At 47.3% G+C, this 18,385-nt stretch overlaps 1 protein-coding gene across 3 annotated transcripts in view; it reads left to right on the forward strand.

The window, feature by feature from the left end:
* Positions 1-18,385, forward strand: part of GRIK3 (glutamate ionotropic receptor kainate type subunit 3) — a 229,752-nt gene that overhangs the window by 149,061 nt on the left and 62,306 nt on the right. For all 3 annotated transcript variants that reach the window (XM_073317613.1, XM_073317615.1, XM_073317616.1), the window contains 3 exons: positions 3,533-3,676; positions 10,105-10,212; positions 16,449-16,562. In XM_073317613.1, the coding sequence (XP_073173714.1) occupies positions 3,533-3,676; positions 10,105-10,212; positions 16,449-16,562 (366 nt within the window). The remainder of the gene's footprint in view (positions 1-3,532; positions 3,677-10,104; positions 10,213-16,448; positions 16,563-18,385) is intronic.

Genomic DNA, 18,385 nt, shown 5'->3' on the forward strand with positions numbered 1-18,385 from the left:
GGAGCTTATTGCGTGGCTAAGTTCTGCCTGATTTCCTGTGTACTCCCAAATACAGTTTGGATGGTGGGTCTGATTTTCAGCTACGCCGTCACTTGCTCACTTGAGTTTGCATGGTCAGAGGCACAACGGGGAGCGCTCAGCCACTGAACTTCCGTCCCTGGATTTGTGGGTATAACCCCTCAGAGGCATGAAACTCTGAGTACAGGCGCTATTTGCAGGTGGAAAACCATGACTGCCAAATCCGAGGCTAGCACCGAACCTGCCATTCTGGCCCTTTGCTTTCGAAACACGCCTCACCTTTGAGCGGGGTTTATCCCCAGCCACCCTGGCTCTGCCTTTCTAATTTTGGAAACCTTTACCATGGCACCTGGAGGCTCACTCCTCTACTATGAAAACAAAGACCAGATCCCTTCATCCTTTCTTGTAATGTAGGTTCTTTACCGCTGGTGACCTTTTGGTTAGCTTACACTGCACTCTCCATGCTAGTGTGGGATGGTGACTAGAACTCCCTAGGGGGTTCCACATGGGAATTCATGGCTAATGCACATTAGCTGTAAGTATCTGTGAACTCACCCTGCTTGCTCGGAGTAGAATATTGTGCGGTCTTCTCCTCTCTAGTATTCCAGAACAATGCAATAGAAGAGAAAGGCAGCATGGCCCAGTGGGGAGGGCACCGGCTTTCTTCCCAGTTCTGCCAGGGACCTACAGTGGGATCTTGGGCAAGTCTCTTTCCTGATGTGTGGTTATATTTCTCTCCTGCCCCATGCCTCTCTTGTCTGTTTAGCTCTTGGAGATAGGGCCTGTCTCTCCCTATGTGTTTGTAGAGTGTCTAATACAATGGGCTCTCAGCTGGGGCCCGTACATACCACCATCAAACAAATAATAATTATACACCATCTGTGTGCTTAAACGTGTTCCAGTATCCCCCAGACTTATAAGACCCAGTATCCTGTCCCTTAGTGTTGTAAAGATACACCAGCGGGATGTAGGCCAGGCTCCTGCTCTTCACGCTTGGGAGGAATAAGGTCATGGGAATGATTGCCAACCTGGGACAAAGCATTTTCTCCTCTGCCACACTCCACTGTTAGATATTTGATCTGTAGTTTGCTATATTGTTTGATTTTTTACAAATATGGCTACTATTCTTGGGTCTTTGTCATCCACTGTTGTGAAACCAGCAAGGAATGTGTTTTTAACTAGTGGGATTTCCCCCCATCCCTCTTTTAGAAGTGAAAAAAAAACCCCACTTTGTCAGTGTCTGGAGGTGGAGTGCAGTGTCACAAAGCCATTCCAAACCACCACCACCCCACTGGCTGTCACATTGTACACCAATAGCCCCCTGGTCCCCACTGCGTGAAATTTCCCAGTTTCATCATGGATATTTCATGGAAGCAGGACTGTCAGGCATCGCCACCTGGGTGAAGATTTCACAGCACCAGCACCCAAGAAAAACTACCAGGGTGATGGGGGGAATTTTTATTCAGGGTCCAACTCCTCACCTTGAAACTCATCTTGAAATGGGGATGCTTTGCTTTAGTTTTCTCATGAGGGCAGCTCTGACTTCTCTGTGTTGTCTCGTGGTTCTAAGAGGGACTAAGAGTCAGGAGAACAGAGTTCTGGTTTTGACTTGCTGCATGCATGACCTTGGTCACTTAACTTTTCTGTTCCTCATTTTTCCCATCGATAAAATAGAGATACCACTATTTTTCTGTGCTACCACTTTGAGATCCTCAGAGAAAAGGGGCTACATTAAAAAAACATCTTTTTATATCTCCTGTTCGTCTGACATTTCACTAGAAAGGGCTCGCAATCTTTTCTGCGTGACAAGCAGACAGTACAGTGGTAGGTGCATTAGAGATACCTAAAAAAGAAGTAGCTAGAGAAATGACATTCTTGTCGTCTGTGATTTAAAGAGATGACTATGGCCTTTTAGTGTAAACGAACACATACGGGAAAAAACCTTCTGAAGAATTTCTTTGTTGTGTACATAACGACCCATTTAGAAAATGAAAAGAACAACAAAAACACAACTTCTGCCCACAAAGCAAACCAATTTGCTGTTCCGTAGCTTTAGCTATTTCAAAGTTCTGTTGAAGTCTGAAATTTCAGCCGGAGAAGACATTTTCTGGCCTTATGGGTAGGCCTGTTAGGGTTAGGAATGGATGAAATTTTTTCAGCCTTTTTTAAAGGGGTTTCACAAAACATGGTTTTTTACACCAAGGTTGTTATTTCTGACAACTTTTTCAATTTTTACATTGGGGGGAACTTCCCCTCACCACCATTTATTTTTACTTTTTTTTTTTTTAAGCGGAGGGAAGAATAAAAGAACACGAGAAGATGTGTTTTCTTCCACAATTTTGAAACAAAAACTTAAAAATGTGGAGTGGGATTTTCCCCAACAAAATGAAATTAAAAATTTCAAAACAAAAAAATGTTCTCCAGAAACTTTTTGTCCAAATCCAGAAATAATTCAGGAATAATTCCAAATGAAACAAAAAATCTCCCCCCTTCTCCAACCCTCCCCCCGCACAGAGTCATGAAACATGATAACTTTTTTTAGATCAGCTCTTCTTTGGATAAAGAATGGATTGTTCCAAATCTACCCCCCAGGCGGGAATTGAGGGCCTGCTTGTCTGGTTGCAGTGCGGGGCTTTTCAAGATACGCTATAGCTCGAACAGACGTTATGGGCTTCACAGATTCATAGCAGGAATCATGGAGCAAGGGTTCCCATGGCCTGTGTTATACAGGAGGTCAGACTAGGTGATCTGACTTTGAAATCTGTGAGTCTCTAGAAGTTCGTTGAGCGCACCGTTGTAACGATGTAGAGAATACAGCTATGTTCTGCTCCCTTTCAGTCCGTGGGAGTTTTACAGTTGATTTCTGGGAGCTGGATATGTGGCCTTTGATTACACTCATCTAGGGCTGAACAATTAGATCCCTCCATTAGCCAGAAGTCAGTGTGACTGTAGGTGTCCTTGCAGTGGTCAGCTGGTTCTTGCATTAGACTTTGTTTTTTATTTATCCAGTGCCCCCCCTCCCCTGTTTTACCAGTAGTGCCAACTGTCCCATCAATCTGCTCTCCAACGAAACCATTGTACCCAGGCCTTCCCCACACACACTCACAGCCCCCTGCTGCTGGCAACTGTGTGTGCTGGAGGGTGTTCAGCCTGCAGTTCCCGGACTGATCAGCAGCGTCGGGCTGATCCGCCGGCAGGATACAACCCCTCAATGCCGAAAGCCCTGCCCTCAGGGAAGCTGTGTGCAAGTGTGTTTCAGGCGCAAGGGAGGAGAGATGTCAGGATGCAGGCAAGAGGACAGAGGCAACCTCTTTCATTTCTCTGAGAGACGTATGAGCAAGAGGGAGGAGAGAATGGGGGTGGGGACGACAATTTAGAGAAGAAGCTTCTGCAGCTTTGCATGAGATGGATCATCGGTTTTCCAAATGGAACCGTCACCAAATTGCTCTGCCTCATTATTGTCTTTTTGCTTTGGAACGGTTATCAACCCAAATGCTGTTCCCCTTTATTTTAGACAGATGCTGCCCTGTTGTACGACGCAGTTCACATCGTCTCAGTGTGCTACCAGCGAGCCCCACAGATGACCGTTAACTCCTTGCAGTGCCATCGACACAAAGCCTGGAGGTTCGGGGGCCGCTTTATGAATTTCATAAAAGAGGTAAAAGCATGATTTGCAGCAACAACTGCGTCCTCCCTATTGATGCAAACCTTCCGTCGGCAACGTGGGGGTGGAGAGCAGCTGTTCAGAGCCCAGAATTAGGAGATGCACAGTGGCTAGACAACGCACTTACGAGCACTATAGACAACCCTTGCAGAGATGGATGGGAGCAAGAATCCAGAAGTCAGATTGTTGGTATGGCCCCTTTGGGACCAGATAAGATGCACTTGAAAGTAAATGTGGTGATAGAACAGACTGTGCAGCTTTCATCTGATAAAGGCCAATAAGCAGAGTCTTAAGGTTGCTGGGCTAAACTGAATCCTGGTGAAACACCCCTGACTTTGGTGGAGAGAAAGCAGGGCTACACCTGACCAGTCACAGTGGTCCAGTAGATAGGATCCTGGACAGGGAACCAAGAACCCCAACTTCTATTCCTAGCTCAGGTGTGACCTTGCGCTTGTACCCTTTGCCTGTCTTGTTTCCAGCCACTGCCATAAGTGTTTGAATGTCCGTCCCCCCATTGAAACTGGAGATGCCTGGTGCCCCATTCATCGGGGGCTAGAGGTGGGCTGCTTTGATCTGTGTATGTTGAGGCCTGGTATAAAAAATATCCCTGATGCAGGTAAATAGTGTGTGAAAACTCAACTCCTAACCAGGAGACAGCCAGAGCTCTTGGGTGCGCTGGAATATTTTTACAGGAGGCATTTCAGAGTATCACCCCAAGTGTGTCTGTGAATGAGAGTCCAGGCCTGGATTGGGGCCTGTCAACAGTTAATTGTACGAGTGCATTTGTTGATCTAAAACCGATCGTGTAAACCATCATGAGTTACAATTCTTGTTAAATGTTTGCTGGTGGTTGATCTTCACCCCTGTGCAAAAGGCTTGCGTGAGGCTTATGCACTATTTACATCTAACACCCTCAAAATAGTTCCAGTGGGGTCACAGCAAGACGTGAGAAATGAGCTGAACCCTCCAGTGCTGTTACTGACGCTCACCTGTGCCCGCTCTGGGCTGCTCTCATTACAAGGCGGTTTCCGACCAGAGGGAGAGCTGTTTGCCTTCTGCAGGAACTTTTGGTTGGTGTCTACAAAAAGCACTTGGCACAGGTCTGGTGGCAAAACTGGCAGGGTCTTACATCTCTGCCCGTGTGCTGATTGCCCAGTTTTGGCAGAGCGGTGGATTTAGTAAGATGGGAGTCCGGGAAGTGAAGTGGGAACTTCATTTCCTCTGCTTTGTGTAATTATAAATTCCCTGGGTTCAGCCCACGTAACTTTGTTTGGCTTACGCATGCAAACAGCAAGCTTACCAAATCACAGCACGGCGGGGAGGCTGGAACAAGGAGCGCACCTGTGAGAGCAGCCATGCAGGGAGCTACTTTCTTACCATGCCTGTCCTCTGCTTACTTGCTATGTTTCTCCTCCTGCCAGTGGGAGACGATCCTAGCCTGAAAAAAATGAACCAAGAGTGAGGGGTGAGTGGCAGATCCCTTGTGCTGTGCTAAGGGCACGTTGCAGGGCCTGGGATGTGGTCCTGCCAGTAGATAGGTTCAAGCACTCTTGGGATTGCTTTGTGATTAAGGGCTGGATTCTCATTTACACAAAGGCCCCTTTACACTGCTCTGGCTGTGCCTTTTAACATGGGAGTCGTATAATCAGGCCATAGTAATTTATTCTATTCCTGGAGCCATGGAAATAATTCTCTCTCTTCTTCCCAGGTTTTGCAATGGCTAAATTTAACTCTCTTGTTTTGAGGCAGAAAAGCCAATCAAAAGATCATTATTTATTGTTCTTTCTTATCTGTATTTTGGTAGTGCCTAGGGCCCATCAAGGTCCCCTTGCGCTAAGGCCTGTACACACAGAGTGGGAGAAAGTCCCTGCCCTGAAGAGTTTACAATCTAAATAGACAAGACAGACCCAGGGCAGGAGAAAGGAAAGATTATCCTCATTTTACAGGGACATTGAACTGCCAGTTCGCAGGCTCTGAAAATCTCCTCTTCTCTCTCTTGGTTTGTTCCCTTCTGCAATGAGCGGCTCCTGCCAGCTGCCAGAAGAAAGTGTTTAATAATTTCATGTGTTGCCGCCTTTTGCAAATTACCCTGAGCCCTCCACTCCAGTGCCCGCCTGTTGTTCCCCTTCCTGGCACTCTGTCAGCTAGTTGCAGGGATAAGCTTCCTCCGTTGCAGCCAAAACACATAATAACTGTGCTCTCTGAGTGCTGGAAAGGACAAAAAGGCAAACGCAGAGGGATGTCCCGCTGCAGAGACCAGGCCCCTTGGCCCCATGTTCCTCAGGCAGAGAATTGTGCCAATGTTTGTTCATGCCGCACCAGCCAACACACACTGAGGCCTTGTCTTCAGCAGGATTTTTTCAGAGCTGTGATTCGCCCGGGGCACAGCCTGGCTTGTTATCACTCGTCAAGGGCATCCGTCCTGCGTGGGAACTGCCGCCCTGAGAATGTCTGGGGGGGTGGTTTGGACTCCTCCCACTGCAGCAGCAGCCGAACAGGACACGGGGATGAGACTGGGCAGCTCAGCATCCCGCTGAAGTATCAGAGGAAACCAGGGGGGTCGCCTTGTTGGCTAGCAGGCTGCTGTCACCTACCAGCGTCTGCTCAAGAGTCTCGTAGCGGAGCAGGAAGCCAGGACCAATGGGCAAGGCAGAGGGAGGTGAGGCCGATAGTCCCGTGGCCTCCCTTCTCAATGCCACCACACTCTAAGGCTCCAGAAATGCGGGGGCTTCCCAAGCACAGGGCATCCTGAGGCCAGCACCAGCCAGAGATTTAACATAAATTAGCTTCAGAACAACCTGCTCTGCAGAGGGCAGAAGACCCCGGTCTGCTATCTGGAGAGGTGGGCTGGGGGAAGCAGCTGAGCTGACTCTTCCTTGTCCCTTTTATTTTTTTGGAAATGAGAAAGCAAAGGGGGACAGACCCTCCTGGGTGACAGACACGTGCCGTGTCTCCTCAGAGGGAGACGTGTCTCTGGGCACAGGAGTAAAGCAGACTGAGGAAGAAGGGGAGCACTCATTGCGCCACCCTAGGAAGAGGGGGAGATGTGGGGGAGCGCTGCCGATGGCTGCCAGGGAAAGGAGGGGAGCTCTCCTTGGCTCTAGCTGCCCCTGCCTGCGCTCCGTTTCCCTGGTGCCATTGAATTAATGTGACACCTTCCTGCCTGCGGCGAAGCAGGAGAGTTAGAGCCCCAGAGAGGAGTTGACACACTCAGTACACATCTGCGCTTGTTTCCGACTCAGTACTTCAAACACGGTGTGTGTTCACTGCGTCCCGGAGAACTTCCCAGCTGTAGTTCCCACCTGCATGCTTAACCTGGCAAATTGAGTGCAGCCGTCCACAAACATGCAGGGCAAAGGGCCTGTGAGGTCGGGGGACCAGCATTCCTTCAGGAATTAACCAGCCATGTCCCGGGGGAGAGTGGAAGGGGTTTGATCAGGGAAACATGCCAGTCATCCCTGCAGCTTGTGCCACCTTCATCATCAGGGGATATTTCTGGCTCACCCCCCCAGGGAGATACACTTGTTGGACAAGAGCATGCTGCAGATGAACTCTGCAAGTGGAATGAGACAAACCAGTAAAGCGTGCTAAGAGTCTGGCATTTCAGAAAGGGAACAGGGAAATACCAGCCTAAAGTTCAGAGCGTGGCAAGCATACTTCACTTGGTGTGCATGGGAGGATGGAACGGGTGTCCTGCATTCAGGGAAATGTCACAAGAAACAGCAGAAGAATTGCCTCTCGCTGTCCCTGGACATTCCAGGGTCAGCACTGCACACGGCGGTGACATTAATCACCACTTAGCCTACAGGAGCAGCAGCTGTTCTTCCGAGTGCTCTTGCCCCTTAAACCAGGGAGGTTAATTTCTGTGCTTTTGTTTATTCAAACACCAGGAGAGTCGCTCTGAGACAGAAAGGCAGGGACAATATCATTGCACTTTTCATCAAAGTGGGATTGGCTCCAGATCCATCGGCAAATCTCCCTTCCCCAAAATGCCGTGCTATTCCTCCACCCAAGAAGGGGGCTGCCGTTCAAGAGAGCTGCGTGCCCATGGGGCCAGTGCAAACCCTTAAGCACGTGCTCACGTGCGTTGCTGAACAGGGATGGACTTCTGAACTGGGGCCGAGAAGTTCAGAGACCGACCTCCCACATCCAAAGAATCTGAAAAGTTATTTATGTTTATTTTGTAAAAGAAAAAATAAGCAGAGAGAGGGTTTTGTCATTGTTGGGTTTTGTAATGGTGTCAGTTAATGATTCATTTGGCTGGTGCTACTATCAGCAGGTCTCAGAGAGAAACATATTCGAATGGTCTGAGCACAGGATTGGGAGCCAGGAGCGACTGAGGTCTAATCCCCACCCTGGTCTAGTCACTGAGGCCTGGTGTACACTTCAAAAGTTTTAGGGGTGTAACTAGTTAGGGCTGCGAAGTTTCACTTACATAATTATGCTGGTAAAATTCCTATATTGGTATAAGGGGCTTTGTACCAAAAGAGCTTATTTCTCTTTGCCAAACTGGAACAAGCATTACTCTCGTGAGCACTTTTATATGAGTCTACCCTGGTGTGCAGGGTTGCTGCTGTAAAACAACAGGCGCAGTAAAAGTGGCAATGGGCCAAATGCTCTAAAGGGGTTGGGGCTTGTGATGCTCAGCCTCATAACGCCTGACTCGTAGGTGCCCTGGAAGACCACTGCAATTCACATTGCCTGATTTAAGTGCCTAGCTGCCTATACAATGAATGCAAAGTATCAGCGGGGGCAGCTGTGTTCGTCTGTATCCCCAAAAACAACGAGGAGTCCGGTGGCACCTTAAAGACTAACAGATTTATTTGGGCAGAAGCTTTTGTGGCTAAAAAACCCACATCTTCATTCAAACAACCCACTTCAAACGTTCATTTGCAAGCATAACACCATCTATTTGGGTTTCAATAGGGACTGGGAGTGGCTGACTCACTACAAAAGCAATTTTCCCTCTCTTGGTATTGACACCTCCTCCCTGACTGAATTGGCCTTGTCAGCCCTGGTTCTCCACCTGTAAGGTAACTCCCTTCTCTTCATGTGCCAATATATACTTATGCCTGCATCTGTAATTTTCACTCCATGCAACTGAAGAAGTGGGTTTTTTACCCACGAAAGCTTCTGCCCAAATAAATCTGTTAGCCTTTAAGGTGCCATCGGACTCCTCGTTGTTTTTATACAATGATTGGGCAAAGATAGGCACCGAAACTGAGATTCACAAAAGCCAGCAGGCTAAGCAGGGAGCCACTGAAGCCAGCCTGTGGGAGATGGGTGCTAAATGCCACCCCCTCACAGAGATCGGGGCCAGTCCAGGTGGCAGGGAGCGGTGGCTCTGCTTGCAGTTCTCAGTCAGGACCCCTCTTTCGAGTTAGGGTCCCTAGGCCATTTTAGCATGAAGCCCAGGACACGGGGGGAGGAGAGCAACCTCCCTCATAACATTCAGCCCGGTGGTTCGGACGCTCACCTGGAAGAAGGTAGCCCCCCTGTTCAAGTCCCCCCTACCCCACCTGAAGGGGGAAAAAAATTTGACCAGGAATTTGCCTCCTCTCAGGTGAGAGCTGTGGGATATTCTGATGGGAGGAGTCCTGCAGTCTCTCCTGCTGCACTGTGGATAAATAATGAGTTATTGAAGCAGGGGGACTGGATCCTGGATCTCCCCATGCTGGGCCAGTGCTCCAACCACCAGGCTATGCAGCCGTTCTCCGGCCCAAGTGACCCTTGAAGGGAGAGAAGTGCTTCAGGAATTTTTACTGCAAAAACAGGAGCATGGAGCGCGTTGAGATCCCTGCGGGGTTTCAGCTAGAGTTTTATGCATCGCAGTGACCCCAGCCCTGGAACTTAGGGGCCCAGCTCCTTCTGAGCATTCAGCCCCAAACTTCTAAGCATCAAGCAGGTCTTCTCTTTGTGCTTCCCTTTCCCCATCTGTAAAACAGGGGCAAAAATACTTGGCACTTTTCAACTCCAAAGCACCTTGCAAAGGGTAAGTAAACATTCAGCACTATCCCCGCATGGAGGCAGGTGAGGGGTGTTTGTTTATGTGTTTGAGTGACGTGGTCTAGTGCTGAAAGACACCCCTCGACCCTCCCCCAGACATTGTCAGTGCAGCAAAGACACGAGCAGAAACACAGCCAGTTTTGCACTGGCCCAGCGTGCCAGGGACACGTCCAGAGACAGATGTTGTACACAAAAGGTGCAAATGTAAATCAGGGCAAGGACTATGATAGAATTTATGGAAAGCTCCAGCCCATGCTGCAGCATGAGTAATGATGGAGGTGATTATTAATTAATCACGCTCGTCGGGGAGAGAGCATCAGTGTAAGGAGTAATTAAAATGAAGCGCTGTACAGCAGTAGCAAACGATGATTTATGAAGCCGAGTAACTGCTGTGCTGCCTTCTCTCCCTTCCATAGGCCCAATGGGAAGGATTAACTGGGCGTATTGTCTTCAACAAAACCAGTGGATTAAGGACAGATTTTGACTTGGACATCATCAGCCTCAAAGAGGATGGTCTTGAAAAGGTCAGTAAAGTTTGTCCTTCCTGCTAGCTAAAGAGTTTATGAAAAAACCTTCAAAAGATCCACTCAGGCCCCCTGGAAAACGGTGCATCAGCCTCATAACTCCTATATTTGCCTCTGTGTTCGACGTAAGGGTCTTTGCTGCTTTGGAATTGCTCTGCTCCTGTTCCCTGATGTACACACACACACACACCCCTGAACCCTCAGCCCAAGTTGTCACAACTAGTTGCCATGTAAGATTGTTGTGGTAAAACACACAGGAAACGGTGGAGCCACAGAAGCAGAAGAAACTCCCTGAGCAGTCAGGAGCCTGGTTTTTTTCCCATGCCACTAATGGGAAGAAAAAAGCCCAACCCAAGTGCTGCCTACATGCCACAGTTTGTTTATGCAAAAAGAAAAGGAGGACTTGTGGCACCTTAGAGACTAACCAATTTATTTGAGCATAAGCTTTCGTGAGCTACAGCTCACTTCATCGGATGCATAAAAGTTTATGAAGTGTTTTCCCTGAGGCGACAGCAGCTCTTTAAAGCCCCTCTCTCAGTGTGATCTCCTGCTATGAAAATTGCCTAAGGCCTGGAAATATCCCCTGTTCATTACAGCCCTGATTGGCCCTCTTGCAGCCTGAGTTTTGGAGGAGATGATAATGTATGTTTTTTTTTGCTTTTTGATATCGGAGAGAGGGTACGAACAAAACGAGGGCAGGTTAGTTTCCTGGCCTGATTAGAAATTTCCCATTTGGATGTGGAGTGTCTGCAGCAGCAATCCTGCTGCTGGGGACGCAAGGTAGCAGCCCAAACGCTGCTCCAACGAGAGACTGCTGAATTGGAATTAATTTGCAAACTGGACACCATTACATTAGGCTTGAATAAAGACTGGGAGTGGATGGGTCATTATACAAAGTAAAACTATTTCCCCATGTTTATTCCCCCCCCACCCCCGCTACTGTTCCTCACACATTCTTGTCAACTACTGGAAATGGCACACCTTGATTATCACTGCAAAAGGGTTTTTTTCTCTCCTGCTGGTAATAGCTCACCTCATCTGATCACTCTCATTACACTGTGTATGGTAACACCCATTGTTTCATGTTCTCTGTGTATATAAAATCTCCCCACTGTATTTTCCACAGCATGCATCCGATGAAGTGAGCTGTAGCTCACGAAAGCTTAGGCTCAAATAAATTTGCTAGTCTCTAAGGTGCCACAAGTCCTCCTTTTCTTCTTACTACCCTGTAGAATCCTCCTAATTAGCACAGATCCCTGCTGGATACAGGGATATCATACCACTGAAGTTCAGGCCTGAATCTCAGGTGCTCATGAAGATTTCATTCCTGTTTCATGGACCACTTAAAAAAACAAAGAATACTCAAAGCATTAAAACTTCTAAAACATCATTTTCAAGGGGAGAGCAGTTCAGTCAGTGGACAAAACAGAGCAGCAAGTTGCCTGAATAGAACAAAGATCTGCACCGTGGACAATTCATACCAATAGTTATCTATTCACATGTGCTGTGCTCGAAGCAGGTTGCATATAGTGACATTACAGTCTCTGTGAGCTAGCTATCCATGGTTAGAGAGCCTTTGAATTTACCTTGGGGACTGATTCTTCACGGCTTTACCCATTAGGTGGTTGCTGACACCTTGCAAAGTGGGTTGCTAGGATTGGTGCCAGTGGGTAACATCAGTCCACCCTGCTCCATGTGCCAGTGGACAGCTTACCACTAGTGATCCCAGTAGAGTAATAGGCAAAAATGGCAGACATTTTGGATATCTCGTGAATCTGAACCTTAAAGTACTGCCAAAATATCTATCAGTCAACGTAGTTCTCCTCAGCTGTATGATAGAATTGCTGACCCTAGTGGTATTTATTACTACCGTGTGTCACATAATGCTCACTGGAAATTGCCAAACCCTGAAGCATATTCCTCAAGGATGCTCAGTTTTTACGTTTAATCTTCATCGAGTCAAGAGATTTTGTAGCTCTCTGCTTTTTTTTTTTTTTAAAAAAAAGCTTTTTGTCAACCCTAGAAAGGTTTTAAAGTATAGATGTTAAATCTCTGTGGACACTAAGAGTCTGTTAATAGCTAATCTGAAATAATGAAATGCCAAACGGAGTGAATCCCAATATGTACTTTGCATTATGTATAATAGCTTATATTTGTTGAGCTTTAGGATTGTGCTTCTGATCCTGCTACCTCCTGGATGTTCTGAGGATTAAAGCAGTATTACCCAAACATAATTACATGTAGTCTGACTATCTGACTTGCACAGTTCTCTTAATGGAATATTTGAATTTTTTCTTTATTTTAATTTGTAAATTAATTAATGCAGACTTGAGTTCCATGCATTTCATTTTTCTTAAGGAAAATTTAGCAAGGGATTCTTCGCTGAGTAGGTAGCACTGCCAAAGGCTCTTTATATTATTGCTTCTCTTTCCTATAACAATAATAATCTTCTGACATTTTAACTGGCTGCGTGATTGGAAGGAGGGATGGAGGAGAGCCTGGCTTTTGTAAAATATTTAGAGATTCTCAGAAAGTTCACGGAAACTCTTTTAAAATTTATACTGTTCATGTCAAACAGCATTCGTTGTTCAAAAACCCTTTCTGTGAATGCAATAAAATCAGGTTCTCGCCAGAGGTTACTGGGGAGATTGCATTATTTAAAAAAAAAATAGAAAAGAAAACCAATCAAGGAAACAAAAACCATAAATAAATAAATAATCCAAAGCTCCTGGCCCCGCAATGGGATTGGTCTGTGGGCTCTCCGTTTTCAAGGTTCCATCACTCATGTGGCCTCGTAGATGGAGCGACCTGTATATTCTGCGGTTCCTATTTGCTGTGTCTCTGTCTCTGTCTGTTTGGGGGCATAACAAGCCTCAAAGGGGCAGCCTTAGACAACCAGCCACAAGGTTTGACTATGACAGGAGATTTTAAACCTGCATTCTCGAGGTCTGGGAGAGAGTGCGGAGTAGCAGGTGCAGCAGGACGACGAGGGGCCAGATCCTCTTTAGGTGTAAATGTGCTTAGCACAATGGTGTCACTGGAGCGGTACTCCTTTATGCCAGCTAGGCCCAGGAGTCAAACTCTTCTGCGGGCCCTCTGCATAGCTGTTGCCAGGCCTTTCCCCTCCCAGAGCTTCAGCTTGCCCAGTGGTAAAAGGCTGTGTCACCAGCCAATCGTTACTGTTGGTCAAGTGGAGTGAGATCCCGGTAGGAAAGACTCTACAAAAGATCAGTCGGCTCTAAAATCGGGAGGCAGTGTGGTAGAATGGATAGGGCACTGGACTGGGATCCAGGAGATTTGGATTCTAGTCCCAGCTGTGCTGTTAAGCTCCTCTGTGATGATGGGTAATTCACGGCCTTGGCTTCCCCTCCCATCTTGGTCTGTTTTGTTTATTTGGACTGTGAGCTCCTCAGGGAAGGGCCTGTCTCTCACTTTGTTTCCGGAGTGCCTAGCGCAACAGGGGTGCTACACGCCACTGTCATAGAAATAAGAATACTGTAAACAAGTTGTTACCTAGCTACATACATGAAGGTGGAGGAAAGTGCGTTCTGATGTTAAACATAGCGCTGTACTGCAATCGTTTCCTTTCCAGTTAGTCTCTTTGCCTTCTTTTTTCACATTTGCAGTCATGCTGTTAAAAGGCCTTTTAATGACTGTAAAATATAGATAGTGGCTGGACAGAAAGGGGAGCTGAATGGTAACATCCCATGCAGCATCTGCTCCTGCAGCTGGAGGGCAGGCCAGCCGTGTGTGTTTGCATTTGTTTAAAAGGGAATTGGACCAAATATCGGTGATGATGCTGGACCAGTTCCATAGCGGGTGTAAATCATCCTAGCTCCCCTGGTTTTAAAGAGACTGTGACATTTTACCTCAGCTAACGATCTGGCCCTCTATCTCTCAGCAGAAGAGAACTGATTAAAATTAACACTTGGCCCCTATTTGTGACACTTTATAACTGAGCCAAATAAATTTATAGAGAGGAACGTAGGAATTCCCCAATTGGATCAGACCCATGGTCCATGTACTCCAGGATCCTGTCTCTGACAGTGACCAGTGCCAGCCGCTTCAGAGGAAGGCGCGAGAACTCCCTGATGGGCAGGTATAGAGTAATCTTCCCCCATTAGAAGTGGATAGCTGGGAGTTCCTGGCCGGTTGCTTTGAGTCCAGCTCATATTCATTCCCAATGTTACTAGTTTTCAAGTTGGTTCAAAATGGAGCTAAGTGAAATGCAGATGGGCTTGATCTCCACTCCATGACACTAATGTTATGCTCCTTGTCTGTACCTCCAGGGACTTTGATGCAGTTGCCCTGGGTGGAACTGGTGTCATGTGGAATTTGCCCACATACAGGGTATTACAGGAGTTCATATTTCTGAACTCTCTCTCTAATACCAGGGCCTCTTGGCACTTTTCTCTGCAAGGACACTGTGATCGCCTGCTGAAATCAAACACTCTCCCCAGGACAAAATTATTTGAATGGAGAAGTCTTAATTAATGTCTTGAGTATACATTGCAGGTTGTGTGCTAGATCCAGGGACATTATTCTCTGCACTGGCGTAAATGAGTGCTCCATCCGTGGGGAAATGGCAGACGGGATTGACTAACAGTAGCAATCCTGTAATGCAAACCAGACAGGAGAGTTCATAAGTTTATAGTTCCCCTATTAAAGTGTATGGTATAGCTTGACTTCACCAGACACATTTTTCACACGATAACAGGAAATACATTGAATACACTATGAATTGTAAAAAGAAAAGAAGTACTTGTGGCACCTTAGAGACTAACCAATTTATTTGAGCATAAGCTTTCGTGAGTGCATCTGATGCAGTGAGCTGTAGCTCACGAAAGCTTATGCTCAAATAAATTGGTTAGTCTCTAAGGTGCCACAAGTCCTCCTTTTCTTTTTGCGAATACAGACTAACACGGCTGCTACTCTGAAACCTGTCACTATGAATTGTGATGCAAGTCACATATATTCCAATTACGTCTAAGCCTAGTCGGGGGGCTGGAACAATTTGTACAGTGGGGGTGCTGAGAGCCATTGAACCAAACTGTAAATCCCATATATGATGGAAACCGCTTCAAGCCAGGGGGTGCTCCCGCACCCCCAGAACCCCTGTCTAGTGCTCCGATGAGTCTACTGCTGCAGAGAAGGTTGCCCACAAAACAGGGCAGTGGCTCTGCAAGCTTGGATCTCATTTGGCTGCGTTTTTTATTTTTTTAAGAAACACACGTTTTCATGGGAATCCTTTATTTCTTGCGAAACGTGCTGGTTTTTAAATGAAAACACTTTCAGACTTTTGAAAATGGAAACCAACCCCCAAACCCCCAGCATTTTTATGTTTCTCTGTTTTTTGTTAAAACCCCCAAAATTCCAGCAGCCACCATCAGAATGTTTTCTTATTTTTAAAATTTTCATCAGAAATACCATTTTCCAACCAGCTGTGTTCTCAGCCTTTTCCATACCAGAATTCTCCTCCCACCTTGCTGCACTGCCCTCCCGTTTAAGAATATGGGAAGGATGGATCGAGACCACAGCCACTGTCCTCTGGTCTGTATGACCCACAAGACTCCTTCCAACACAAATGACTCTAAATACTGTCTGAACACATCCCTTGAGTGCAGCCAAAGCCTGTCTTTTGCTTGAATACATCCCATGACCTCTTTTTGGTTACTATAGGAGATGGGCCCAAGCTGGAAAATTATTATCTAAATTTTTAACCCTTCACAAGTTTGGAAGTGTTAGAATCTGGGTTTCTGGTGCCAACCCTGCCATTCACCAAAGCTTGGGACATATTTGCATTGGGAAATCTTTGATTCAGGAATATCTCTAATCACTGTGAGGCTTGGCCAAAGTTCACTCTTTAGTGTATTCTGAGCTCCTGTACTGCATGGCGCTATTGTCCATTGTTGAATGAATTCCTGAACTCTAGATATCATGGACCTCCATATTTGTCCACAAGTATCAGTGCCCCCATTTAGAGGGCAGCAAAACGGAAAGGCATTCGGTATTTGTAATGTCTGCTCTGCATGGGTGACCGTTGGAGTGGTCTGCAACTGCAGGATTAGTGTAACTTTCTCTTCTGTTTAGCTCAGCCAACGCGGTGTATTCAGCTTTGCTTGCATGTGCAGCAGAAGACAGAAATAGCTACCATTCAGCCAGGGCTGTGGGATTCTGGAAGAGACTGAACACCACATGTCAAGTGTCTAGTAATTTGTTTCTTTGCTTCATTTCAGGTTGGAGTGTGGAACCCTTCTGATGGTTTGAACATCACGGAAATTTCCAAGGGGCGAGGGCCCAACGTCACAGACTCACTAACCAACAGATCTCTTATTGTCACCACTGTACTGGTAGGAGGCTGCAAGCTTGTATTTCTCATCCATATATAAATGGCTGGAAATATGTGACTTCTCTGGTGCTTTACAATGCTGCAGTAGATTTGCCAGTCCCTTTGCTTTTGGCCTTATGTTTAGGGGCTCTCTCCTAGCTCCCCATGCTATTGGCAAGGTCAGAAACCTGCACTGGTCACCAGTAAGACACCAACAGTTGCCACACAGCTGAGTGCCTGAGACACCACAGCTCTTCGCTTTACTTAAGATAACAAGAGATAAGAGAGACTGAGATTTCAATGTCCTAGGGACTGTCATGTGCACACTGTTGGCAAATATTGGCTCATTCATGGTGACCAATTAACCTCCACTAGTTAGCAACATTTTACCTCCCATGGCTGCCCCATGCGAAGGTGTGATGGCCCCCAGGCACCTACTAGCACATGGCTGATCTGGGTGGGGTTATAAAGGGGAAGGGGAAGCTAGTGCAGAGGAGGCGACTGTGGAGAAAAGGTGTGTTCTCTCTCCTCCTACCTGGCTGGAGCTGGATAGTCCGTGGGTGCTTTTTAGCCAGTAGTTTGAGTTGGTTTGTCTGGGGTTTGAGTTTGTGATTTTGGAAATCAAGCCTTGAGGAAAGGATGTGAAATGACCGGTAGCTGGTGAGTCTGTCTGCACAGTGGCTTACAGGCCCTTCCCTGCGTAGAAGTGAGGTTGGACTAGAGAGAGGGGGAGACCTGCAACCATATCACTCTCTGCTGCACACTCTCATACCCACATGCTGACAGTGCCTCCTGGTTTATCAGCTGGGCAGGGCAGGTGTTAGCAGCCCTGAATCCCACAGATGGTCTGTAGGACAGTTCCAAATGTTTCATTAGCAGTAATTGACACGGAAGGTGGACAGAGTCTGAGGGAGGAGATCTGTACTGAGCGTGTGTAGAGACGGGTGCTACTGCCCAAGAGGCCTGTGCTGGTCTGGTCGCCACCTGACCCAACTTGCATTCCTTAGGCCCAGGTGCCACGCCAAACTGGCTCCCTCCCGTCCCTCTATTTCCACACCAACCACGGGGCTGGGTGAGGAGATGGGGTGGGAGTGCTGCAGTGTCTCATCTTCAGGAGACAGAAGAAAAATGTGCACAAAGGACTTGGCTTTGGGGGTCTCCTTGCTCCTCTGACCACCGGTTGGGGACAAGGGGATGAGGAAGTGGAGAGGCCACCTACCACCCTTCCCCTTTATCCTGACAGTAGAGGGCCACTAGAGGAAAGAGGCTGGGGAGAGAGGTGGTGAGCTGAAGGCCATGTTTGAGAAGAAGTTGGGGAAAGGTGCCATTGGTGCCTAAGGGGGCACAGAGGGAACCATCTCCTCTCTGCCCCAGACCCCCGAAGAGAGAACTGAATGGCTTTGCTGTCCCATTTCACTCTTTGGGGAGATCTTTCCCTCAGGCAGCGTCTCAAACATTCAGTGGGAGCTTTCGACCCACAATCCCACTCTGCACCACGGCAGCTGGCGTGAGGACTCAGATGGTGCATGCATTCCCAGAAGCCCTGGCCCTTCCCAGGAACGGGCTGGGGCGATCATTTAGTGCATCTGGTAACAGGTGTATTCCTCCCTGCAAGCTGGGAGTGCTGCTCTGGGCTCTTTAGCCACCTGAAGAGAAGCCAAAGCTAGTTGATATGCTGAGCAATGACTCTGAGGCATCAGAGCCCACTATAAAGGGTGAATATCCTGCAATATTGTCATTGGTCTTAGAATTCAGTTTGTGGGCTGGGGAGGGGGTATCCTTTTTTGCATTAGTGGTTATCAATAAAAGATATTGAGTCAATCTGTTTGGTATAAAATGGCACCA

The sequence above is a fragment of the Lepidochelys kempii genome, chromosome 19 (genome assembly GCF_965140265.1).
Source record: "Lepidochelys kempii isolate rLepKem1 chromosome 19, rLepKem1.hap2, whole genome shotgun sequence".
NCBI lineage: Eukaryota > Metazoa > Chordata > Testudines > Cheloniidae > Lepidochelys > Lepidochelys kempii.